Source organism: Pleurodeles waltl, chromosome 10 (genome assembly GCF_031143425.1).
Source record: "Pleurodeles waltl isolate 20211129_DDA chromosome 10, aPleWal1.hap1.20221129, whole genome shotgun sequence".
In the NCBI taxonomy this organism is placed as follows: domain Eukaryota; kingdom Metazoa; phylum Chordata; class Amphibia; order Caudata; family Salamandridae; genus Pleurodeles; species Pleurodeles waltl.
In genome coordinates, this window is record NC_090449.1 from 298084602 (window position 1) to 298111369 (window position 26768).

Genomic DNA, 26768 nt, shown 5'->3' on the forward strand with positions numbered 1-26768 from the left:
CATAGCGAAAGAAGCACCCTCCTCCGTAGCCACATTAGGAGGAGAGAGCATACCAGTATCTGGAGACGTGTCCAGTCCACTGGCCTCCCCTAGATCCTCATACCAGTCCTGTTGCAATCCAGATTCTAAAGGGTCCTCAGACCCCTTCCATTCCTCTCCTGCGTCTGGCTGTTCCAAATAATGCTCAGACAATGATCTGGACCGAATTGGCTCCGTTGAAGTCAGAGTCGACGTCGTAGCTCCGGATCCGGATCATCCAGAATAAGGATGGGGCTGCCACCGAAGGAGGACGCTGGCGTAGAATCCAAAGGGGCCCCTGCTGACCCCGTGGGGACCGAAAACCCACCCAAGGGTGCAGCCCGCTCAAAAACGAGACGCATGGCTTCGTAGAATTCTTTCATCTGAGCGGGGGTCGATCCGGTCCCCGGAAAGGGGGGGAAGACGCAGAGTCGACCCTGGCGACAGATCCGCAGAACCGCGCTCGGAACGTCGACGTTCCCTAGACGCCTCGTCGGCCGACGGGCGTGGTGAAGACGAAGTCCGCTTGGACGACTTCTTCTTCTTGTGCCTCTTACCTTCGGAAGACCTCGAATACAAGGAAGAGGACTTGGGGCTCCTGGAGCGATGCCGCAACCTCCTCCTATTGCGGGACCGTGACCTCTGCGGAGTCGCGCCGACTGAAGACGAATGTCGGGCCGCAAGAAGCTTAAGGGATCTCTCCCTCAAGGCCTTTGGCGCCATGGACCAACAGTCTGAGCACGAGGTGGAATCGTGGTCCTTCTCTAGGCACCAAAGACAAACTCGGTGCGGATCTGTCACCGACATGGTGCGGTGACACGCACCACACGGCTTGAATCCTGTCTTTCTCGAAGACATAACTCCAAACACTCAAAAGTGTCGACAAACCGTTGAAGCATGGTAGCTTTTTCCAAAATTGCGCATAAACTGTCGCGGAAGGAAAGGAATCTATATAGACAACCGTGACGTCATAGACGGCTCCAACAATGCTGTCGACGCACGCGGATCCGAAAGAAGCCGCCCGACGGCACGCACGCAGGGTGCTGCTCAGAAAAAACTCCGGATTCGAAGCGGACGCCAGGGAATTCTAAGGTAAGGAAGCTGCAGCTAGAAGTCTCTATCAGATGCCGGTTTTCTCTGCACCGAAATGCCCATGGTGATGGTTGGCCTCAGCTCCAAAAGGCTCTTTCGAGGCTTAGTCGATTCGACAAGGCAATGTCGACTTTTTCAACGCTGGGTTCTCGTCTCGAGTCGGAAGACTTCGGCACGATTTTGGCCTTTTTCGGTGCCCGAAGGTGTTGCTTGGTCACTGCTTTTTTTTATGGGTCGAGCCATGGCCTTCAGGCAGTGGCATCCCGAGGCCTTATGTTTTTTCGGTTGACTTTGGGGTTTGGTCAGGGCAGGCGTAGTCACTTTTTGGCCTGCTGTAGGCGGTCGGTCTCCGTCGGAGTCGTCAGAGTCCGATCCCTGGATGGAGCTAGCCATCTCCTCCTCTTCGACCTCGAGGTGTTCTGATGATTTCGATGCCATCTGCATGCGCCTCGCCCTCCGATATCTCAAGGTCTTTTTCGACGAAAGGACTTGCAGGCCTCGCAAGTTATTTTCTCTGTGCTCCGGTGACTGACACAGATTACAGACCCGATGCCGGTCTGTATGTGGATACTTAGCGTGGCACGTCGGACAGAAACGGAAGGGGGTCTGGTCCATGAGGCTTCGACAATGTGTGTGGTCGGGCCGACCAGGCCTCGGCTGGGCGCGGAAGCCCCGAAGGGCCACCAAAACAGTTGTGTCGTCAGTGTCGATAGAAGATCTTTCCCAAACGCAAACAATACTGGCGCTTTTTTCGAGGATTTTAACACTTTCCCGATTCGAATCACGGAGAGAAGAGGAAGACGTCCGAACCCGATGACGGAAATTAAACAGTCTAAAATGGAGTCGATGCCCATGTGCAATGGAGCCGAAAGGGAGGAGTCACTCGGTCCTGTGACTCGAAAAGACTTCTTCAAAGAAAAACAACTTGTAACACTCCGAGCCCAACACTAGATGGCAGGAACAGTGCACAGCATGTTTATCTGCAGCTACACATGCCATCGAACATATATATATATTTATATGGAAAGAACCCCTCTCTAGCTTGCAGCTTTGGGGGCAGACACCACAAAGAAACAGCAAAGAGGAAGAAACACCACACTGACACGGAGCGTGAAGGGGAGAGGCAAAAGAAAAAAGTATACGCCATACTAAGGTATATGGACGATCGTGCAATAATCCATGTAACAGGGTCCGGTTCCAAGTCGGTAACAATGCAGACTCAAGGTGGGACAAACACAAAGCATTTACCTACGAAATCAAGGGAATGTTGAAAGGCAGGCCAAGGAACGAATGAAAGTGATGGACATGAGATGGGCACGGTGAAAGCACACAGAATTAATGACAACATGTTGAGAGACAGCCCATGCGCACTGCCTAGGTTCAACCTAAAAAGGACTCTGATAAAAGTTGCAAAAAGGTCAGTATAAAAAAAAATATATAATGACTGGGGGTAGCTTTCTCCGCATCTGCACTGACTGGTGTGTAAAGAAAACAACTGATGTCAGCATGCTGGAGCTGTGCCTACACAGGCACCACGGAGGTCACCTCTGGTGCAGACGATGTCAACAGAGCTGGACAATGCCACCTAGAGGCACGCAGGGGTACTGCTCAAGGAAAATTTCCAGATCCAGTACGATGCCTGGGGATAATTTTAAGGTAATGAAACTGTGGCTAGAAGTCTATCAAATGTGGTTTTACATTAACATGTTTGCAATATTGCATCTACAACTAGCATACAGGTGCACACAGGTTATGTCAGACCTTCCTAAGTTAAAGTCAGAAATCCCTAAAACAAGATAAACAGTATAAAAAGGCCTCTCAAGTGACCACTTCAAACGAAAGGTTATTTGCCCCAGATTACTGTCCAAGATACTGCCAGACAGAGACTCCCTTACTGCTGCAGCATCCTGTTCGGCACTTAACACTGATACTGAACCACATCTGAGAGGAGATGATGCAGGTTTTCCTTTCGAGGGAACACTCTCTCCTTTCTATAGATAATTATAGCCTTTTGCTGTAAACAAGTAAGCAATGACTGGATTCTCCCTAAGAAACTCTAGATGCAAGGTATGCTACTCCATGCTCTCATAGCATAGCAAATAGAAGTGCGTTTTAGGGAGTTAGGTTGCTAGATGACATTTTAATATGGTAGTTATATTCCTATTAGTGCTATTTTACAATTATTTGTTGTGGTTTTTTCCAATGTGCTTAGCAACAAAATGAGACTGCTGAAATAAACACATTTAAGCATCAAGGTTCTTTTTCTTAGTACAATACTTGAAGAGATACTGTAAAGAAAGGACAATGTTACTTACATTGTAAACATCTGTTTGTGGCATGTAGAGCTGCATATTCATATGCTGTGTATTCTTCCGCCATTTAGTGTTGGACTTAGAAGTGTACAACTTGTTTTTTCTTCAAATGCAGTTTTTCAAGTCACGGGACCCAGTGGCTCTATTGGTGAGATTGTGCATGGGCATCAGCTCCATTGTTAGAGTGTTTTTTTCCCCTGCACGCAGGGATAGAGTAGGAGTGGAGCATAAGGAATAAAAAGAAAACATGACTGTAGGAAGCTGGCTCTGTATGTGCTATTTCAAAGTAAGAAACAGCATGCCCAGAGTCCAAGGGTTCCCCTTAGAGGTAAGATAGTGGCAAAAAGAGATAATTCTAATGCTCTATTTTCTGGTAGTGTGGTCGAGCAGTAGGCTTATCAGAGGGTAGTGTTAAGCATTTGTTGTACATACACAGGCAATAAATGAGGAGCACACACTCAAAGACGTAACTCCAGGCCAATAGGTTTTACATAGAAAAATATATTTTCTTAGTTTATTTTAAGAACCACAGGTTCAAGATTTACACACAATACTTTAAATGAAAGGCATTTCACCCAGGTATCTTAGGAACTTTGAATCAACACAATATCATGTACAGTTTTAGAAAAAATGGCAATAAGCTATTTTAAAACTAGACAGTGCAAACTTCAACAGTTCCTGGGGGAAGTAAGTATTGGTTAGTTTTGCAGGAACCCTACAGGGTTCAAAGTTGGGTCCAAGGTAGCCCACAGTTGGGGGTTCAGGACAACCCCAAAGTTACCACACCAGCAGCTCAGGGCCTGTCAGGTGCAAAGGTCAAAGTAGTGCCCAAAACGCATAGGCTTCAATGGAGAAGGGGGTGCCCCGGTTCCAGTCTGCCAGCAGGTAAGTACCCGCGACTTCGGAGGGCAGACCAGGGGGGTTTTGTAGGGCATCGGGTTTGCAATGGACTTCAATGGGAGACCCAGGGGTCTCTTCAACGAAGCAGGCAGGCAAGGTGGGGCTCCTCGGGGTAGCCACCACCTGGGCAAGGGAGAGGGCCACCTGGGGGTCACTTCTGCCCTGGAGGTCGGATCCTTCAGGTCCTGGGGGCTGCGGGTGCAGTGTCTTTACCAGGCATCGGGTTCTTTGAAGCAGGCAGTCACGGTCAGGGGGAGCCTCTGGATTCCCTCTGCAGGCGTCGCTAGGGAGGCTCAGGGGGGTCAACTCTGGATACTCACAGGGTCGCAGTCGCCGGGGAGTCCCCCGTGTAGTGTTCGTTCTCCGCAGGTCGAGTCGGGGGCGTCGGGTGCAGAGTGGAAAGTCTCACGCTTCCGGCAGGAAACGTGTGGTCTTTAAAAGTTGTTTCTTTGTTGCAAAGTTGCAGTCTTTGTGGAACAGGGCCGCTGTCCTCGGGAGTTCTTGGTCCTTTTAGATGCAGGGTAGTCATCTGAGGCTTCAGAGGTCGCTGGACCCTGGGGGACGCGTCGCTGTTGCAGTTTTTCTTGAAGTGGGGAGACAGGCCGGTAGGGCTGGGGCCAAAGCAGTTGGTGTCTCCGTCTTCTCTGCAGGTCTTTCAGGTCAGCAGTCCTCCTTCGTCTTCAGGTTGCAGGAATCAGTTTTCCTAGGTTCTGGGGGCCCCTAAATACTCAATTTAGGGGTGTGTTTAGGTTGGGGTGGTTAGTAGCCAATGGCTACTAGCCCTGAGGGTGGCTACACCCTCATTGTGCCCCCTCCCTGGGGGGAGGGGGGCACATCCCTAACCCTATTGGGGGAATCCTCCATCTGCAAGATGGAGGATTTCTAAAAGTCAGAGTCACCTCAGCTCAGGACACCTTAGGGGTTGTCCTGACTGGCCAGTGACGACTCCTTGTTTTTCTCATTATCTCCTCCGGCCTTGCCGCCAAAAGTGGGGCCGTGGCCGGAGGGGGCGGGAATCTCCACTAGCTGGGATGTCCTGTGGCACTGTAACAAAGGGGGTGAGCCTTTGAGGCTCACCACCAGGTGTTAAAGATTCTGCAGGGGGAGGTGAGAAGCACCTCCACCCAGTACAGGATTTGTTCCTGGCCACAGAGTGACAAAGGCACTCTCCCCATGTGGCCAGAAACCCCTCTGGATGTGGCAGGCTGGCAGGAACTGGTCAGCCTAACACTAGCATTTGGACTGGTATACAGAGGGCATCTCTAAGATGCCCTCTGTGTGCATTTTTCAATAAATCCCACACTGGCATCAGTGTGGATTTATTGTGCTGAGAAGTTTAATACCAAACTTCCCAGAATTCAGTGTAGCCATTATGGAACTCTGGAGTTTGTGTTTGACAAACTCCCAGACCATATACTCTTTATGGCTACCCTGCACTTACAATGTCTAAGGTTTGGCTTAGACACTGTAGGGGCATAGTGCTCATGCAACTATGGCCTCACCTGTGGTATAGTGCACCCTGCCCCCTAGGGGGACTTAACTATACCACAGGCAGTGGGTTGTGGCCATGCCACCCTGAGGTGAGTGCCATTTCGACTTAGTCATTTTCTCCCCACCAGCACACACGAGCTGTGAGGTAGTGTGCATGTGCTGAGTGAGGGGGCCCCAGGGTGGCATAATACATGCTGCAGCCCTTAGAGACCTTCCCTGGCTACAGGGCCTTTGGTACCAGGGGTACCATTTACAAGGGACTTATCTGTGTGCCAGGGCTGTGCCAATTGTGGAGACAAAGGTACAGTTTAGGGAAAGATCACTGCTGCTGGGGCCTGGTTAGCAGGGTCCCAACACACTTTCAATCATAACTAGCATCAACAAAAGGCAAAAAGTTAGGGGCAAACGATGCCATGAGGCATTTTCCTACACCTGGCATCTAGTAGGCAGATCGGCCTAATAGAAATAGACCGATCTGCGTAAGGGTCGCTCCCCACATCACAAAAAAATATATACAAAAAATGAATTAGCCCTGGTGTCTAGGGGTTTCTGCCCCTAGGGGGTAAGAAATGGCCTAAAAGAATTTGGACCCCGACCCTGAAGCCAGGAAATCAGATTCCTGCAACCTTCAACAAGAAAAAGGACTGCTGAACTTAAAGCCCCGCAGAGACTGACTTGGCCCCAGCCCTATCCGCCTGTCTCCAGACTCAAAGAACCTGCACAGCGACGCATCCGACAGGGACAAGCGACCTCTGAGGACTGCCTTGAACCCGAAGGACTAAGAATCTCCCGAGAACAACAGCACTGTTCAAAACTTACAACAACTTTGCAACAAATAAACAACTTTAAAACAATTCTCTCTTCCCGCCGGAAGTCTGAGACTTCACACTCTGCACCCGACGCCCCCAGCTCGAGTTCAGGAGAACCAACACCACAAAGAGGACTCCTAGGCGATTACGATGACTTGGGCACCCTGAGTCGACCCCTCTGCACCCCCACAGCGACACCTGCAGAGAGGATCCAGAGGCTTCCCCTGTCAGCGACTGCCTGGTAACAAGGAACCCGATGCCTGAACCAAGCACTGCACCCGCAGCCCCCTGGACCAAGAGGAACCACCTACCAGTGCAGAAGTGACCAGATTCCAGAACTTTCTGTCACCGAAATGTGAGGGAAAAGTGTTATTTTAGCCAAATGTTGAGGTTTGCAAAGGATTCTGAGTAACAGAACATGGTGAGATCCCCACAAGTCACCCCATCTTGGATTCCCATAGGTGTCAAGTTTTAAAAAATGCACAGGTTTGGAAGGCTTCTCTAGGTGCCGGCTGAGCTAGAGGCAAAATCCACAGCTTGGCACTTTGCAAAAAACAACTGTTTTCTTTGGGAAAATGAGATGTGTCCACATTGTGTTTTAGGGCTTTTCCTGTTACGGGTGCTAGGCCTACCCACACAAGTGAGGTACCATTTTTGTCAGAAGACTTGGGGGAACGCTGGGGGGGGGGGGGAGGAAATTTGTGGCTCCTCTCAGATTCCAGAACTTTGAAATGGGAGAAAAAAGTGTCTTTGGGCCAAATTTTGAGGTTTGCAAAGGATTCTGGGTAACAGAACCTGGTCAGAGCCCCACAAGTCACCCCATCTTCGATTGCCCTAGGTGCCTAGTTTTAAAAAATGCCCAGGTTTGGTAGGTTTCCCTAGGTAGAGGCTGAGCTAGAGGCCAAAATCCACAGCTAGGCACTATGCAAAAAACAGGTCTATTTTCTTTGGGAAAATGTGATGTGTCCACGTTGTGTTTTGGGGCATTTCCTGTCACGGGCGCTAGGCCTACGCACACAAGTGAGGCTTGGGGGAAACTTAGGGGAACCCAGAATAGCAGAACAAGTGTTACTGCCCCTTGTCTTTCTCTACATGAGAAATGCCCCGGAATTCAGAGATGTGCAAATAACCACTGCTTCTCAACACCTTATCTTGTGCCCATTTTGGAAATACAAAGGTTTTCTTCATACCTATTTTTCACTCTACATTTCAGCAAATTAATTGCTGTATACCCGGTATAGAATGAAAATCCACTGCAAGGTGCAGTTCATTTTTTGACTCTGGGTACCCAGGGTTCTTGATGAACCAACAAGCCCTATATATCCCCGCAACCAGAAGAGTCCAACAGACGTAACGTTATATTGCTTTCAAAAATCTGACAAGACAGGAAAAAGTTAGAGTAAAACGTGGAGAAAAAAGGCTATTTTTTTTCACCTGAATTTCACTTTTTTTTTCCAGTTATTTTCTTTAGGAAACCCTTGTAGGATCTACACAAAATACCCCTTGCTGAATTCAGAATTCTGTCTACATTTCAGAAAGGTTTAGCGGTCTGGGATCAAGCAATGGTTTCACACCCATTTCTGTCACGAACTGGAAGGAGGCTGAAAGCACAAAAAATATAGTAAAAACTGGGTATGTGCCAGTAAAATGCCAAAATTGTGCTGAAAATGAGGTTTTCTTATTCAAGTCTGCCTGTTCCTGAAAGCTGGCAAGCTGGTGATTCTAGCACCGCAAACCCTTTGTTGATGCCATTCTCAGGGAAAAAAACACAAGCCTTCTTCTGCAGCCCTTTTCTCCCATTCTATTTATTTTTTTTTAAACTAAATTTTCGCTGTATTATGGCTAATTTCTTGGTCTCCTTCAGGGGAACCCACAAAGTCTGGGTACCTCTAGAATCCCTAGGATGTTGGAAAAAAAAGTATGCAAATTTGGCATGGGTAGCTTATGTGGACAAAACGTTATGAGGGCCTAAGCGTGAACTGCCCCAAACAGCCAAAAAAGGCTTGGCACTTGAGGGGTAAAAGGCGTTGCAGCGAGGGGTTAAAGGCTGAGACTGCACAAGGTTGGGGGGGGAGGGGGGGGGGGTGAATGCATTTTTGTTGGTTTGCACAAGTGGAAAATATTCTGCTGTTGCCCCCATGTGAATTGCATTTTTCTTGGATGTCATTGGTAAAGGGAGCAAAGAATTTCTTGACATCAAATAAGAATTCAAGAATTCAGAAAATATTTCTCCACAAAAAGCCAAGTTAGTATTTATTACACATTTTTATGAAGCACTGCTTTACCCAAGATAGGTGTTGGTGCCCCTAACCAAAGAAACAATGGGAGGAATCTGGATCTTCAATACTGTGGTAACCAAATCTCTTTACAATAAAATCCGAAACAAAGAACAATATATCACTACTTCTATTAAATTACGCATCACACGAAGTACCAAAACATCCAGGCCGAGTGGGTGTTATCTTAGAGGAAAGAGAAATGATCAAATAACAGTTCAGGAGGGAGACGGATGGAAACAGAAAAGGAAATAGAGTTAAAAGCATATGTTACACAACAGAGGAGACTGGGATGGGGGATCAGGATGAAAATGAAAATACAGATAGAGATATCTAGGACAAGATAAGAGATTAAAACTGCATGTTTTTAGTCTTTCGGAGAATTGAAGATGGACTTTAAGACAACTGAGGTTTTCATGTATGGTGTTCCAGAAAGATGAAGCTGCACCATGGAAGGACTGTGTGGCAAGCGGAGTCGGATTTGACATTCTTGGTTTCAAATCTGAGGATCTGTTTGCTTCGGAGACCTTTAGGTCCCGAGGTATTAAAGCAGCTGATGAGTACTTTGGTTTTTGCATGTTTAACAGTGAACCTTATTGCAGCATTAGAAACAGTTTCGGATCCTTTGGGGTCGAATGTGTGGAGAGGGTTTGAGGGGAGCTGACATTACACAGATATTTCAATACAGCCCCAGCTTAGGTTTTTAAAGTACAAGTCACTTACCTTCGGTAACAAAATATCTGGTACAGACATATTCTAGTTGCGGATTCCCTACCTTCGAATTTCCCCCCAGGCGTCAGACTGCACCCAGAAACTTTTTCTTTGAGCAATACCCTTGCACATCGGTAGGTAGCATCGGTCAACTCCGCGGGCGTCGAATTCGCCGTGAGGACGTTGGGAGTAGTACATAGACGCCGCCTCAGCGCAGTGATATCAGTTCCTTTTAATGACTTTCCAAGCCAAAGTGCAGAGCCAGTAAGAACACCGAGATTGGTGCGCCAGAGCTAAGGACTTGAAGGGGGAATCCCTGTCCCTAGAAATCACTTTGCAAGCAGTGAGGATGGGTGGGTCGGTAAGGAATCTGCAACTAGAATATGTCTCTACTAGATATTTCGTTACCGAAGGTAAGTAACTTGTACATTTTATAGAGACTTCTAGTTGCAGATTCCTTACCTTAGAATAGATACCCAAGTAATGCCATCCTCAGAAGTGGGCTGCGAACCAAGATCATACTAGAAAGTCCTACAGGACAGAACGACCAAAGTAGCCGTCCTGACGGACCTGATCATCCAGGCAGTAATGTTTAGCAAACATGTGCAGGGATGCCCACGTAGCTGCCTGGCAGATTACCCGGACAGGAACTCCGCGTGCTAACGCAGTGAAAGCAGCAGTTGCTCTGGTGGAATGAGTTTGCAAGCCCTCAGTGGGTTGTTTTTTGGCCAAAGCGTAGCACATCTTTATGCAAAGAAGTACCAATTGAGAGATGGTATGTTTTTGCACCGCCTTCCTTTTCTTTGCACCCACATACCTGACAAAGAATTTATCGTCAACCCGGAAATCTTCAGTGCGATTTAGATAGAACGCCAATGCTCTTTTTGGGTCCAGACGGTTGAGTCTCTCCTCCTCATTAGAAGGATGTGGGGGTGCGTAAAAAGTAGGCAAGGTGATGGACTCGCCTTCATGAAATAGCTTAACGACCTTGGGAAGGAAGGAAGCCTTAGTGTGCAACACCACTTTGTCAGGGTGCAGAGACAAGAATAAAGGCTTTGAAGAAAGAGCTTGAAGCACACTCACTCTGCGAGCAGAAGTGATGGCAACAAGAAAGACAGTTTTGAAAGTGAGGCGCCGTAAAGGGCACTTGTGCATTGGCTCAAAGGGAGTACACATTAACTAAGTAAGATCAAGATTGAGGTCCCGCTGAAGCATGATAAGTGGAGTAAGAGGAAATAAATGGGTGAAACCTTTAAGGAAGCAATTGAAAATAGGAGATTAAAGAGTGAGGGTTGATCAGGTAGCCTAAGAAGGAAAATGTCACTTACCCAGTGTACATCTGTTCGTGGCATGAGTCGCTGCAGATTCACATGCTGTGCACAGTCCGCCGTCTGGTGTTGGGCTCGGAGTGTTACAAGTTGTTTTTCTTCGAAGAAGTCTTTTCGAGTCACGAGACCGAGGGACTCCTCCCCTTTCGGTTCCATTGTGCATGGGCGTCGACTCCATCTTAGATTGTTTTCCCCGCAGAGGGTGAGGTAGGAGTTGTGTATGTTAGTCATAGTGCCCATGCAATGGAATGAATACGTATGTACATAATAAAGGTTAAAGTAATATATTTACAAATGTACAATTGTTTAAGATCTACTTCTAAACGGCTACAGGCTCCCGGGGAGGCGGGTGGGCGCATGTGAATCTGCAGCGACTCATGCCACGAACAGATGTACACTGGGTAAGTGACATTTTCCGTTCGATGGCATGTGTAGCTGCAGATACACATGCTGTGCATAGACTAGTAAGCAGTTATCTCCCCAAAAGCGGTGGTTCAGCCTGTAGGAGTTGAAGTAGTTTGAAATAATGTTCTTAGTACAGCCTGACCTACTGTGGCTTGTTGTGCAGTTAACACATCTACACAGTAGTGCTTGGTAAATGTATGAGGCGTAGACCATGTTGCTGCCTTACATATTTCGTTCATTGGAATATTTCCTAGAAAGGCCATGGTAGCCCCTTTCTTTCTGGTTGAGTGTGCCTTTGGTGTAATAGGCAGCTCTCTGTTTGCTTTAAGATAGCAGGGTTGAATACACTTAACTATCCACCTGGCAATGCCTTGTTTTGAAATTGGATTTCCTGTATGAGGTTTTTGAAAGGCAATAAATAGTTGTTTTGTCTTCCTAATTTGTTTTGTTCTGTCAATGTAGTACATTAGTGCTCTCTTGATGTCTAATGTATGTAGTGCTCTTTCAGCTACCGAATCTGGCTGTGGGAAGAACACTGGTAATTCTACTGTTTGATTTAAGTGGAACGGTGAGATAACCTTTGGTAAGAATTTTGGATTTGTTCTTAGAACTACCTTATTGTTGTGTATTTGAATAAATGGTTCTTGTATGGTAAATGCCTGAATCTCACTCACTCTTCTTAGAGATGTGATGGCAATGAAAAATGCAACTTTCCACGTTAAGTATTGCATTCACAAGAATGCATGGGTTCGAAAGGTGGACCCATGAGCCTTGTTAAGACAATGTTGAGGTTCCATGAAGGAACAGGTGGTGTCCTTGGTGGTATAATTCTCTTTAGGCCTTCCATAAACGCTTTAATGACAGGTATTCTAAATAGGGAAGTTGAATGAGTAATCTGCAGGTAAGCAGATATTGCGGTGAGATGTATCTTTATGGAAGAGAAAGCTAGATTTGATTTTTGCAAATGTAGTAAATATCCTACTACATCTTTTGGAGATGCGTGCAATGGTTGAATTTGATTATTATGGCAGTAACAAACAAATCTTTTCCATTTATTTGCATAGCAGTGTCTAGTGGAAGGTTTTCTAGCTTGTTTTATGACCTCCATACACTCTTGTGTGAGGTCTAAGTGTCCAAATTCTAGGATTTCAGGAGCCAAATTGCTAGATTCAGCGATGCTGGGTTTGGATGCCTGATCTGTTGTTTGTGTTGTGTTAACAGATCTGGTCTGTTGGGTAGCTTGACATGAGGTACTACTGACAGGTCTAGTAGTGTTGTATACCAAGGTTGTCTTGCCCATGTTGGTGCTATTAGTATGAGTTTGAGTTTGTTTTGACTCAATCTGTTTACTAGATATGGAAGGAGAGGGAGAGGGGGAAAAGAGTACGCAAATATCCCTGACCAATTCATCCATAGAGCATTGCCTTGGGATTGATGGTGTGGGTACCTGGATGCGAAGTTTTGGCATTTTGCGTTTTCTTTTGTTGCAAATAAATCTATTTGAGGTGGTCCCCAAATTTGAAAGTAAGTGTTCAGTATTTGGGGGTGAATTTCCCATTCGTGGACTTGTTGGTGATCCCGAGAGAGATTGTCTGCTAGCTGGTTCTGGATCCCTGGAATAAATTGTGCTATTAGGCTGTCTCTGCGCCGAATTTCCTCGGAGCCGGTGTCTCGGCTCCGAGGTTGCTGTGTGGCGGTATCACGACCGGAGTCGGATGACTTCGACACCAGCATGCCCTTTTTCGGTGCCTTGGCTCGGTCACCTAGTTTGTGGGTTAAGCCATGGCCTGTTGGCAGTGGCGTCCCCTGGGCTTTTGTGGACTTTGAGAGTCCTAATTTTCGACGTCTTACTCACGGTTGTTATGTCTTCGGCGTCGGATTCCCCCGAATCCGACTCGTGGATGGAGAACGCTTCCTCTTCGTCCTCGAACCGATGTTGTCCTGTCGGCGTGGACGCCATTTGCAATCTTCTGGCTCTTCGGTCTCTGAGCGTCTTCCTCGACCGAAACGCTCGACAGGCTTCACACGTATCCTCCTTGTGCTCCGGGGACAGGCACAAGTTACAGACCAGATGCTGATCCGTATACGGATATTTGTTATGGCATTTAGGACAGAAGCGGAACGGGGTCCGTTCCATCAGTCTTGAAGTCGCACGCGGTCGGGCCGACCAGGCCCCGACGGGGGATCGAAATTACCCCGAAGGGCCACCAGAGCTCTTCAAGATTCGGTGTCGATTTGTTCTAACTAACCCGATACCGAACGAAACAATACCGATGATTTTTTCCGAGATTCTAACTAACTTTCCGACCCGAAACACGGAGCGAAAAGGAACACGTCCGAACCCGATGGCGGAAAAAAAACAATCTAAGATGGAGTCGACGCCCATGCGCAATGGAACCGAAAGGGGAGGAGTCCCTCGGTCTTGTGACTCGAAAAGACTTCTTCGAAGAAAAACAACTTGTAACACTCCGAGCCCAACACCAGACGGCGGACTGTGCACAGCATGTGTATCTGCAGCTACACATGCCATCAAACATACCGAAATAGCCAATAAATAACCTTTAAGGGTGCCCAAAGCAAAGCCCTGCTGGGCCAAAGAGAGAATTAACAAAAGAACCTCAGATCGAGAAACAGAGAGGGGATCAACAGATTTGTTGGTACACCATGCCGCAAGTTTATGCCAACGACAGGCGTATACCATTTTGTGGAGGGACGCCTGCCTGCCAAGATAACATTGCAGACTTCGGGTGGAAAATCAAAAGTCGCCAACTGCCGCTGCTCAATCTCCATGCACGAAGGCAGAGATTGGACAGGTTCGGGTGGGAATTGTCCCCTGTTGCTGCGACAGAAGATTCGCCCGAAGAGGCAGTCTGAGTAGAGGATCGGTGGCCATGTTCAATAGCTCTGGGTACCATACTCTCTGTGCCCAGTCCGGAGGTTGAAAGGCGTAAAGGAGGCCGGAGTTCCACTCAAGACCAAAAGCCTCACTGAGAGAGTGCACCTTGGAAACTCAAACACACAAAACAGCTGACATTACAAATTCTCTGTGGAGGCGAACAGATCTAACCAAGGCTCTCCCCACTGCTGAAAGAGATCTTGTGCCACCTCCGGATGGAGATGCTATTCGTGATCGGCTGTGCATCGATGGCTGAGTTTGTCCGCTCAGACAATCAGAGAGCCCGCCAGATGTTGAACCACCAGGGTAATGCCCTGATGTTCCAGCCATGTATAGAGACGTAGTGCCTCCTGACAAAGGGACCAGGACCCTACTCCACCCTGTTTGTTGCAGTACCACATGGCGGTAGTGTTGTCCTTGAACACTTGCACTACTTTCCCTTTGAGAGTGGGAAGAAATGCTTTCAACGCAAGCCTGATCACCTGGAGCTCCAGAAGATTGACATGGAGACCAGACTCCACCGGAGACCAGAGGACCCTGATCTCAACCTCTCCCATGTGGCTGCCCCAACCCAGAAGGGACGCATCTGTCACTATAGATAGATCTGGTTGAGCAAGGGAGAGGGATCTGCCGTGGACCCAAAGCCAATTCGAAAGCCACCGCTGCAGGCCTTTCACAGTCCCCTCCGAGATCTGGACCAAGTCGGAGAGGTTTCCCTGATGCTCCACCCACTGGAACTTCAAGTCCAACTGCAGAGCCCGCATATGCCATTTGGCTTGTGTCACTAGCAGGATGCAGGAGGCCATAAGGCCCAACATCCTCAGAGTCAGTCTCACCGAAACCCAAGAAAGAGGCTGAAAGATCATAATCACAGCCTGAATATGTTGGACTCACTTTTCAGGAGTATAAGCCCGAAACTGCACTGTGCCCAGAAAAGCTTGGATGAAGGGAGCATCAGAGAGAGAGTCAGGTGAGACTTCGGCATATTGATAGTGAACCCCAGCGTGTGCATGAGGCTCGCCGTAGTCTGAAGGTCGGAGATTACTTTCTGGGGCAAGTCCGCCTTCAACAGCCAGTCGTCGAGGTAGGGGAAGACTGACACCCCTAATCTGAGCAGATGGGCAGCAACCACCGCCATCACTTTTGTGAACACCGGAAGGGCGCTGGTAATGCTGAAGGGGGGCCCAGTAAACTGATAGTGCTCTTGACCTACCATGAATCGCAGGTAACGTCTGTGGGCAGGCAGGATGGGAATGTGTAAATAAGCGTCCTGCAAGTTCAAAGCTACCATCCAGTCTCCTGGATCTAAGGCAGACAGGACCTGAGCCAGGGTGAGCATTTTGAATTTCTCCTTCTTGAGGAAGTATTTGAGGTCCTGAAGGTCTAGGATAGCAAGTAAGCCCTTGTTCTTTTTCAGCACCAGAAAGTAGCGGGAATAACGACCATAACCTAGTTCTGACACAGGGACCTTCTCTATGGCTCCTTTGGCCGGGAGAGCCGCGACTTCCTGGCAGAGAAGTGCCAAATTATCCTCCGGAGGATGGCTGGCTGATGGCGGCATGGCTGGTGGGGCAGAGTCGAAGGGGAGAGAATAGCTCTTTCGAACTATCTGCAAAACCCGCCTGTCTGTAGTGATGGATTCCCAGTGGGGCAGGTGATGGCGAATCCTGCAGCCAACTGGATCGGAGTGAGGGGACGGACTAGGAGGGTTTGGAGGCTGCAGCGGGGGCAGGGGTGGACTGGGCAGACCTCTGGTGCCCTGTCCCACGCAGGATTCTGCATCCCCGGCCACGCAGCAGCTAAACAGCATGGGCGGCACGGTGGCTGGGTTTGGGACGCGACAGGGAGCCTCTTCCGTGGCCACGAAAGGGGCAAAAGGCAGACTGTTGGGGGCAAGGGGCAGCGGAAAGGCCAATGAACCAAGCCGTAGCCAGGGAGTCCTAGAATCTCTCCAAGGCTGAGCCCGCCTTGTCTCCGAAGAGACAGGAGCCATCAAAGGGCATGTCCATGGAGGCTGTTGGACATCCCACGAAAAACCAGAAGTACGCAACCAGGCTTGGCGTCACAAGGCCACCGTCGTAGCAACCGATCTGCCCAGAGAGTCAGCCGTGTCCAGCCCCCATCGGACCGTGAACTTTGCTGCATCTCTCCCATTGGTGACAGTTTGGGAGACGATAGAAACGTCTGGAGAAGTGTCCAGTCCACCGGCCTCACTCAATTCCTGTGCCCAGTCCAAAGATTGGTCATCCTGGTATTCAAAAGTGTTTAGGGACCCCCTCCAATCCTTCCCCGAATTCGTATCCATAAGGAAAAGGGTACAAATCCGAACTGCGGTGAGTAGGCCTCTTCGAACCCAGAGACTGCGTCAGCTGACACTGTTCCGACTCAAGAGGTGTCTGGGATGAGGATCAGGTCGACGTCGATGGTGGGCACCACCGACATCGGGCACGTCGACAGTCAGTGTGGTGCCAGGGAAGATCTCAGTGGGCTGTCTGGAGTTGGCACGGATCCGGAGGGGACCTCAGTGGCCAGGGCCAGAGCCGCTGCGGAACCCAAAGGTCCTCCGACTCAACCCCTTGGGCCCGAAGGCACATGGCCTCATAAAACTCCTTCAATAGGGCAGGGGTCAATCCGGCTCCTGGAAATTCGGGGAAGCACAGCGCGGACCCAGAAGGCGGCTCCTAAGACGGAGGCTTCGAGCATCGAAGGGTGACGGGACCGCTTCGACGACGACGACTTCTTAACTGTGCCCAAAGACTTGGAGGAAGAAGGTTGGTGGTGGCTCTGTGAGTGGTCTCAAGACCTTCCCATCGAGTAAAACCAGGACGTAAGTGGAGTCAAGCGCCAGGCCACCATGAGCTTGAGGGACCGCTCCTTCAAGGCCGTCAGGTGCATGGCCCGGCACTTGAAGCACGACTTCGGGTCGTGGTCACACTCCAAGCACCACAAACAGACCCGATGCGGGTCTGTCACCGACATCGTGCAGTGACAGTCCTTGCACGGCTTGAAACCGGTCTTCAGGGGCATCTCGACACACCAAAAAACTCAACAAAATGGTCGAACTCTGTCAAAAGAGACCAGGGTAGCTCTCTCCGGATCAGTGCGTGGCATGGAAAGAAAAGAACTGATGTCACTGCGCTGAGGTGGTATCTATGTTCTGCTCCCGACGTCATCACGGCGACAACAATGCCAACAACGTACGCGGAGTCGAACGGCGCCACCTACCGATGCACAAGGGTATTGCTCTAAGAAAAAATCTCTGGATCCAGTCTGACGCCTGGGGGAAATTCTAAGGTAAGGAACCTACAACGAGAAGTCTCTATCAGATAGACATCATTGCTGTAGATTTTGCCTTGAAGCATTCTGGTAGCCTTAAAGCCTTTAATCCACAAAGGATGCAGTGGAGGACACACATCTACTAATAGACAAGGCCACTCATTTACCCAAGATGAAGTTGGAAGATGATCCATTATAATGAAACGGTCATCCTGAATGTGTGATACTTAGTGTTAAAAAATGGTAGAGAAAAACAGGGACAATGTATAGACTTTAAAAAAGCATGTGCAGCTGGTATTTTTTTTTTTAAAAGCACCCATTCTGAAAGAAATATAACATGTATTCAAACCTCAAGGCAAACAAATCTCAAACATTAAGAGTCCCCAAATTCATACAACAACCTACGGTTCAGTTACCCACTCTATGAGAACTACTACTGCTCTCCCACACCACACCCTCAAATTTTGGACAGCAATTCTGAGAGTTCCAAAAGAGGACATGGAGTCCAATCTATGCTATCCTTTCATCCCAATTCAACTGTGTCCATACAATCTCTGAATTTCCTATATGGCTAGTTGACTTCACACAGCCAGTCACTTAGACCTGGTCAGCCAATAACCCAGGTCCCTACATACAGCTTCAATTTCAAGACCATTTTCAACATATGACCTTTATTTTGTAACCCAAGTTACTACTGTACTTTCTATTACAACTAGTATTTGTGTTCAAGTTAAAAAGAAAATCTTAAAAAATCATGACAAAAGCAACAATATACAATATGACAACATACTCTGATACCTTGTTGTAACACCGATTTTAATACGTTTAAAATTACTAGCTACACGATGTTTGTACTTGGGTAAAAGTGACATTTTGTCTTTCTCACACAATATTTGTCCTTGATACAGAAACATGTGATTAACAGTGTGCTGCTGATTACAGATGTGTTCTGAAACAGCAGCCATATTATTGAGGATTCGCTCAAATCAAAAGGCAGTTAACGACCACAGCTCTGATTAAAATGGCAATAAAAATTATAATTTTACAATAAAATATAGGCATTGTGAACCAGTTAATATGCTCACTCGAATGACAATCTTACAGAAAAAAAAAGTAAGCTCTCTTACTAAGACAGTACTTACGGCTCAGGGTCCAGCATGTCGTTTTTCTTTCTTTCAAACTGGTCTTTGGAGATTGTCCTAGAAAGTACAAAATAAAAGCATGTTTCTTAATATGTGGGACCGTGTTTAAAGTGCTAATCCCTTTCAGGATTTATAGTACCTGTACAACAAGTCCAAATATTATTAGAACATTGGAACGTTGGCAGCTCCATTGAAAACAATGGAGTGCTCCGGGCGTTTATTGGCCGGTAAAAAGCCTGCATCGCCAACATTCCAATCTTCATGAAGCCTGAGGGGATTTTAATCCCCTCCGGTTCCGTGAAGCCTTTGTTTTATTTATGAGAACATTCTGCCCTATAATGGCAGAATGTTCTAATAGCCCTCGAACCCACCGTAGCGGGCTCTACCGGCTTTTAAAGGCCCTCTCCCTTGTTAAAGGCCCTCGCCTTCGGCTCAGAACCTTAACGCGGGAGCGGGCCTTTAATAGCCGATAGAGCCCGCCGTCTATAATGTACTTGTTGGGCTAAAAACATCCACTTCCATTATTCTTGCATATGTCTGAAACATATGCAACCAATGCTTGCATTTATTCAGTCACAGCAAAGTCAATTATAAAGAATACAAATACATGTGAAAAGTATGCCAATGTACCTTCAGATACAGCATGTCCCATTCCCTATGTTTTATGAGAATAGGAATGCGTTACAACAGAAGCAGAACTTGCAACTTTACAGAGCTACATATTTTGAAAGGGGTGTGTGTTGATACTGTACTTAGTTACTCAAAATATTACGGTTGAATATTTTGTATCATCACTATTTTGAAGAATATTCTAAACAGAGTAAAGATATGGTATCTTCAGGGTAGACTAAACATTGATAAAAAAAAAAACACCCACAAAATTTTAAACTGAGATGGTTCCCTGCATATCTTTCCTTGGTCATCCAGAGCCTGCCTAGTTCTTAGTTCATATGAGTGAACCATATCAGAGTGACACACTGCAGATAATCGCCCAAAAACGATAGCATTAGATGACTGAAGCCACATTCTGTATTCCCATTGATTTAACACACTCTCTTTCTACAAATGTTATCTACCAGTTGCCTTAAGTGGCGTTTAAAGTTTTAACTAGAATACTGCTCTCTTGAAGGGGCATGAATTGACAAAGCCCATAAAGTTGGACTCCATTCGGAGTATGACCTGACTCCAACCTAAGTAACCGGAGTCACCATTTTTCCAAATTATGCAGAATCATCATCATGTCTGCACACTGACACACATGTTGCCTGACCATATAATTTTAATGGCTGTGAAACTGTCAAGTCATTCAGACAATGACAGATACAATGTAGTATGCAACACCAGTCTGGGACAAGTGCCTAATTATCGCAATGTTAAGGTCCAATAAGAACAATATCAGCCATATAGCCAAAATAGCGTTATCTGACTTGAAGTCCATTTACCTTATATCTTCATAAGGAACGGCTGGGACGCACACCTTAATGCCCATAATGTATGTCAGACATTGCTAAACTTATGTCAGAAATGCCAATCTTCCATAATATTTAATATAGAAGGACTGCCACATGACCACTTGTTAAGAGAGGCCCTTCGCTCAGGTTATTGCACAACGTAATGCTGGAGACCGTCTTAACTGCTGCCAGTGCACCAAAAAGATGCTACATCACACCTGATGCAGATTTCGAGCTAAGGTCAGGGGAAAGGACATTGCCATGTTGTGGGTTATCTATTTGCAGAGAACACTGCTTCACACCTCTCTGATAACTATAGCTTTTGCTGTCAACAAGGTATGCAGTGTGCTGCTTCTCCCTAAGAAAGTTTAGATTGCAAGTTCTACTTTCCGTGCTCACCTAGTGTAGGGCATCGAAGTAGGTTTTAGGGTGTTAGGTTTCAAGTGACATTTTAACAATATTAGAAATGTTCATTTTATTCTGGTTCACAATGTGCCTATTTGCTGTTTTTATGATATTCTGTGAGGTTATTTTAGATGTGCTGAGAAACCGGTTCACCCAGTTGCAACAAATACTTTTAGTTAAAAAGTGTCTATTCTTAGTACCATTTGTGTGTGTGTGATATTGTGAAGAGCGAAATAGGTTTGTTTCCGTTGCCACCCTGCCCAAAATCCCGGTTTAGGGATTGATTGTAACACAGGAGCAATGATTCCACTTCAACAATGTACTGGGTGGGATTATGTGGGCCACAGTAACCTGTCTTTCACACTCAGCCTTCCTGCATTCAACAGAGTTCACCTGGGTCGTCCATGGGTGGGAAAGCAAACCTTGTAGAGCTATGCCAGAGTTGTAGTTTATGCAACTGAATTTTTACTGTACTACATGATGGTGTGCGCTGTAGACCATGTTTCAGCTTTATAGGTGTCTGCAAATGGAATCAACCCTAGAAAAGCCATAGTGGCTCCTTTTGTTGCTACTAGAATGTGCTATAAGCACAGTATTTGGTTAACTTTAGCGTAACAGCCAAATGCACTGAACTATCCATTGAGTGCAAGGCCGAACTTAAAAATAGGATTTCCCAATTGAGGTTTTTGTGAAAGCAATAAATAGCTGTTTTGTTTTTGCAATGAAATTTGCATGTTCAATATAATATAACCAGGCTCTTTAGGCATCTAATGCTTGTAAACGTTTTTCAGCAGTTGACTGAGGCTGCAAAAAGAAGATTGATAAGGCAGGAGTTGGAACAAGGGAGATAACCTCAAGCATAAACCAATGGTTGTCCTTCGAATGACCTGATCTTTGTGAATCTGGATCAATGGTTCCTCCACAGTTAAGACTTGCAATTCACTGATTTCACATACTAATTCTACATAAGGAAAACTTATTTCCATGAGAGAAACTGCAGTTCACAAGAATGTAACAGTGCAAAATTGAGCCCCATGCACCGTGTAAGAACTTTAGATACCAAGAAAAGCCTAACGAGCCTGCATGATAGGCCTGATTTACTACAGTAAATAACAAATGTATTGTACCGAAGAACGAAGAGGTGGTTTGTCCTTACCAGGACGGTAACATATGATTCTTTTTTCATTTGGTGACACAGCATGCTCATGTAGTGGGTTCTCGAGTTTCTCTCAAAATGAGCATACACTCCACGTAAGGTAAAGACAGCAAAACTCTAGGACATCAGGTGCTAAATCGCAAGTTTCTTTGGCTTGGGATAAGAGTGTCTTAATTGCTCCCTGATGCTGTGTTGAGAGGTCTGCATGCAAGGGTAGCTCTTCCTGAGGGCAATGGATAAGTCCAGTAGTTTGGAGTACAAAGGTTGTCTCGTCCAGGTGGGCATGAATAAAATGAGCCTCATGGATATTTCTCTCATTTTTTCCCTACATATGGAATTAGTGGCAATCAAGGAAAAGCAGAGGCACATATTCTCTAACAATGTATTCATAGCATTACCTAGGAGTTATGGATGTGAGAGCCTGGAGGTGAATCTTGGGCTTTTTATTATTTGACGAAGAGGATGACCGTGGGTTTTTCACCATCTCAAAGTAATGATGAAGTACTTGAGGTTTCATCTAACTCCCATTCTCAAGATTGTAGGTGTGTCTGCTCAGCAGGTATGCAAAGTTGATGTTGACTCATGGAAGATGGTCCTCTAGGAGGAGAACTTAGTTACTAATGGCCCAATGCATGCCATACCTTTTGTGCCAAGTTTGAGAATTGAGGCAAATGTACTCTTGTTTATGAATCAAATACACTGTAGATACTGTCTGCATGGATGAGCAGTCATATCTATTACACACTTTCAGTGGCAGTTACATTAATCCTAGCTATGAGAAATTGATGCTTATTTGCTGCTGTGTCCAGGATTGCTACTGCTCGAAGAATACACAACTATTTCTTCCCAAAAATGACAAATTCAATTTTTAGATTATAATTTTGAAACTTCTCAAACATTTTGACTTCCAGACTTTCACCTTGGACAACTCACTTGGTGTATTGGACCAAGTCTCCATCATGGTCAGCCTCAAGTCATGCCTGTGTCCCGGTCTACCACTTCCATAAACTTACTGGTGATATGTGCTTTCTGGCACTAATTTCACGTAAAACTTTGAAAATCATATCTCTGGTCTACTTATTGGATTTTTGCATTTTGTGTTTTTTCTTTGTTCTAAAATTGGTTGTGGAATTTTGTTTTGTGTGACTTTTTCTACTATGTATGCACTTGCTAAATACTTTACACACTGCCTTTGATTTAAGCCTCACTGCTTTGTGTCACGTCAGCAAGGACTGAGTACAGGTTTATTTGATTTAATTTAATTGTGTGCCATTTAGCAGGCAGTGTCCTTATCCTCCACTTTCTTACACATGATCAACTGCTACATATGCTGCACACCATACATATTAGGATCACTGCTGGGGAGAGGCAAGGGGGACTCCACAGTAGCTCAGCAGTTTATTTCCTTGCTTCAACATGCATCAATCCAACAGCAATGTTCCCTTCAATTATTTTCCTGTGTGCTGCAACAATATGCTGATGGTGGACTTATCTGAACTCTGTGCAGGATCAGTACCATTAATGATCCTTTTTGGAAACAACTGTGGTGAGCAAGCTATCATAACTGAGGGGTGTTGGCAGATGATCGGCTAATTAAGGTAAGAGTCTGAATGGGCTAAAGAAGATGATTATCAACAAACAGTTAAAAAGAAGCGCGTATATCCTGCTGCTGCTTGTAATAGGGATTTATTCAACAATGAGTGCTCTTAATTTGAATCACTGGTAAGCAAGCATACAAGGCAATGGGCTGCAAAGGTCTTCTGCGTGCCAACTGTAAACAGAAAATCTTTCCTCAGAAGGAAAGGAAGAATCACCAGAGAAGATAACTCCAAGTGCCTGGTGTGGCACATTGGTGTAATCCAGTTCCTCTTTCAGAATCTGAAAAGACTTTATGGCCCTGCCAGCAGAACAGGCAATCCCATTCTCTTGGAATAGAGTAAGGATTCTTTTCAAGTCAGCTCTTCTGGGTTGTTCAACTTAGTTTTAAACTTTGACAGCACTTCCGTTTCATGTCTATAAATCCCCAAACCACTCTAACGTAAAATGCTGTAGCAGGTTCACAGCACCCACGCCATGCTATAGAGGGCACTTCATGGATGTCCAGTTGAATAGGCATGAGACCATCACAAAAGAGCTTCAGGAGCCTGTTACAGGATCCAGATTTATGAGTGCCTGGAAAAGGGAGGGTTGAAGTGAAAGACTCTTCTTCAATCAAAAATCATGTGCCCCAAAGAGACTTTTACAGTAGTATTATAGACTTGGCTTGAAAACCCCACTGTAAAGGCTAACACAGATGTTACAAATGTGCATTTTGTAATCATGACGCACGTACAACCTATGAATATATAATATGTGCGCTGATATATAGATGCATAATATTAACAACAACAAAAAAGACAAAAAAGAGGTAGGCCTTTCACAGGAGAACTTGGCATCACTCATCCAAAGGAGAATGTGCATACTCTGAAAATTGTACATTGTTCAATACAATGAGGTTAAGTGTAAGAGAGGAATACTTTCAAAGCACTAGGACGTTTTCCCCACCAGTCGCATGAGGTGATGTTGAGGAATGGAAATTAAAAGATTTAAAAAAAGCTCAAACTGTTCTTGCTACTTAACCAATGCATTGCTATAACCTAAACAAGCATTTGCAATGCAATAGGACTCGCATTTGCAAGAGTTTGAGCTAATGCCTTTGTAAACGAGAATGTCTTTCACTTATGTGTTTTGGTTTGGAGTGTAGATGATCTATGTGGTGTGGAGCGGAATTATGTGGGTTGTATTGGAATTGTTAGTTGTGGAATTGTGTGGTAGAACTATGTGACATGGTGAATAGATGAGGGTGAGACCTGCACAGAATAGACAGAAAGGAAGATAGAGAGGTTTGTGCAGAAAGTAGTGAGTGAACTCATGACTATCCAGTTAGGTACGCTACAAAGAAGAGCGACAATGAAATGCACACATGGTAAGCAGTGGGCAGGCTCCAAGTCCTTTTTGTAAGCAATAGTATCTAGCAACTAAGATGCATGCTCTAGCGCATGCTCTTACAGGCTCAACCCTTAAAAGAGCACAGAAGTGGAAGAATTTAAAGGAAGATTATCGCATGGCCTAATTTACTTTGATCAGCGTTTAATGCAGAAACAACAGTTCATCCATTTGATCTTCTGCAGTACCCTAGAAACCAAATTTAACGATTGCAGGAGAAGAAACATCTCCCTTTCAACCATGCTAAGTAGAATTTCTGCCTAGAAGGCCAGCACTATGAATTTCTCAGTCAGCCTCTCCCCAAGCGCAATAAAAGACTGTTTGCGTAGACCTGAGCTCTCATGCAATATAAGGAATGCAGGCGATAAAACAACAACAGCCTTTGAAGCATGCTCTTTTGTCGCACTCCAGCAAAAATATTCATATTGTTATATTTTACAGACAAGCCAGGAGGGATGAGTAAGACCACTGAAAGTGAGAGGGGAGTGTATTTCAGGGGAAAGCAGTACATGACAACGATCTAGAAAACACATACTCATGGAAAGCTACATGAAAAAAATTTAGTTTCCTGAATGTGAACAGAGGAAGCATGCAAGTCGTCCACTCAAATGAATGGTAATGAAGCTATGCTGGGGACAAACACAAAGAGAGAAAGGAAAGCCATCTAATAAGATACAAGCAAAAGAGAGTGACAAGAAAACTGACATGGTCACCTTTGACCTTTGAATTCTGTCATTAACCCCCACTTCCCTCTGTGGTGGTAGATGCCACTTCATTTTTTTCTGTGAAAAGAACCTTCCAGTGACTAGTTGCGATTTTCTACATGTGAAATGAAAATCTGTAACGTTTCCAGTTAAGTGTTCTTCTGATTCTTCCGAATTTCTTTTCATTTTCAGTTCTTTACTTCGGTTCATTTTGTGCCTCAGATGACCTCCTTGCATTCATCAGGGCATTGCATGTTCAATCACAAAGCAGAGCTTGGGTGCACTACCAATGAATGGGAGGCAGATAGCTCAGTGAGCTAGTTACCCAGCCATAGGCTCCAACCCTGGCAGGGCTTATTCAATTTCATTTCATCCTAGGAAGATTAATAGAAATGAACAGCATTGATAAGAGTGGCTGCACAACTGAGTTGTGAAGCGCCTCGTTGCAGTTCAGTGCCCGTAACATAAATAGTCATATCATGTGCAATATGAACCTGTATGATGTGAAGCAATATTCACAAATAATGGTTCACAAGGCATTCATGTAGAGCCAAAACCTCTGGTCACTGCATCATTCATTCACATAAACCCAAACCCTTGGTCACTGCACCAGGCATTTAAACAGTGCGAAATCCCACTGTCACTACATCATTCATTCGTGTAGTGCTAAAACTCTTGGCGACTGCATCGGGAGATCACAAAGAGCCAAAATCCTTGGTCACTGTGTCTTAGTGAGGTACCAAAACAACATCATGCTTTCTTTACCAACCCCTAAATCTAATAGAGCGATGCCCTGTTTCATATTTAACACGCTCCTCTTTTTATGAAGGCTCTAAGCTCGGCAAATAACACCTATTACTACCCAGTTTAAGATGTAAGACTGAGTGGTCCCTGCCAGGTTTCGAGCTCCTGACATGCAAAAAGCTGCATGTTTTACAATCAGTTCTCTCACTGAGCCATGGAGAACAGCCATGGAGAGCAATAAAATGAGTGCAGTCAGACTGGCGTGGAATTACGACTAATATATCTATGCACACACTCTGAAAGAAGCAAAGCGTATATCAGCAAAGCAAATTTGTGGAGAAATGAGGGTTGGCACTATTAGTTATTTATTGAGGCATGGTGAACACGTGCAATCAACTGCGCTCGCACACAGTGTTATTAAAATTCCTCTGCATGGGGCATTTCCACAAATTGATCCATTTGTGCATTGGGCATGCCAGGCTGATGATGGCATCGCTGACGATAAAATTGGAGGGAGCGTGCAGCGCCTACGTTTCTTATGGCGGAGAGGTGCGCGGACATTCATTAAACACTTGTCAGGGTCGGGTTCAACAGAAGGAGCAGTGGACTGTACACTGAAAAATGTTATCTACATCCAAAATGGACCATTCTCATTTCAAACAAGAAA

General features: G+C 45.9%; 1 protein-coding gene across 1 annotated transcript in view; it reads right to left on the minus strand.

The window, feature by feature from the left end:
- The window catches only part of CREBBP (CREB binding protein), a 1321122-nt gene that overhangs the window by 378303 nt on the left and 916051 nt on the right, over positions 1-26768 (minus strand). Inside the window, exon 21 of the mRNA XM_069210450.1 lies at positions 18657-18713. Coding sequence (XP_069066551.1) covers positions 18657-18713 — 57 coding nt within the window. The remainder of the gene's footprint in view (positions 1-18656; positions 18714-26768) is intronic.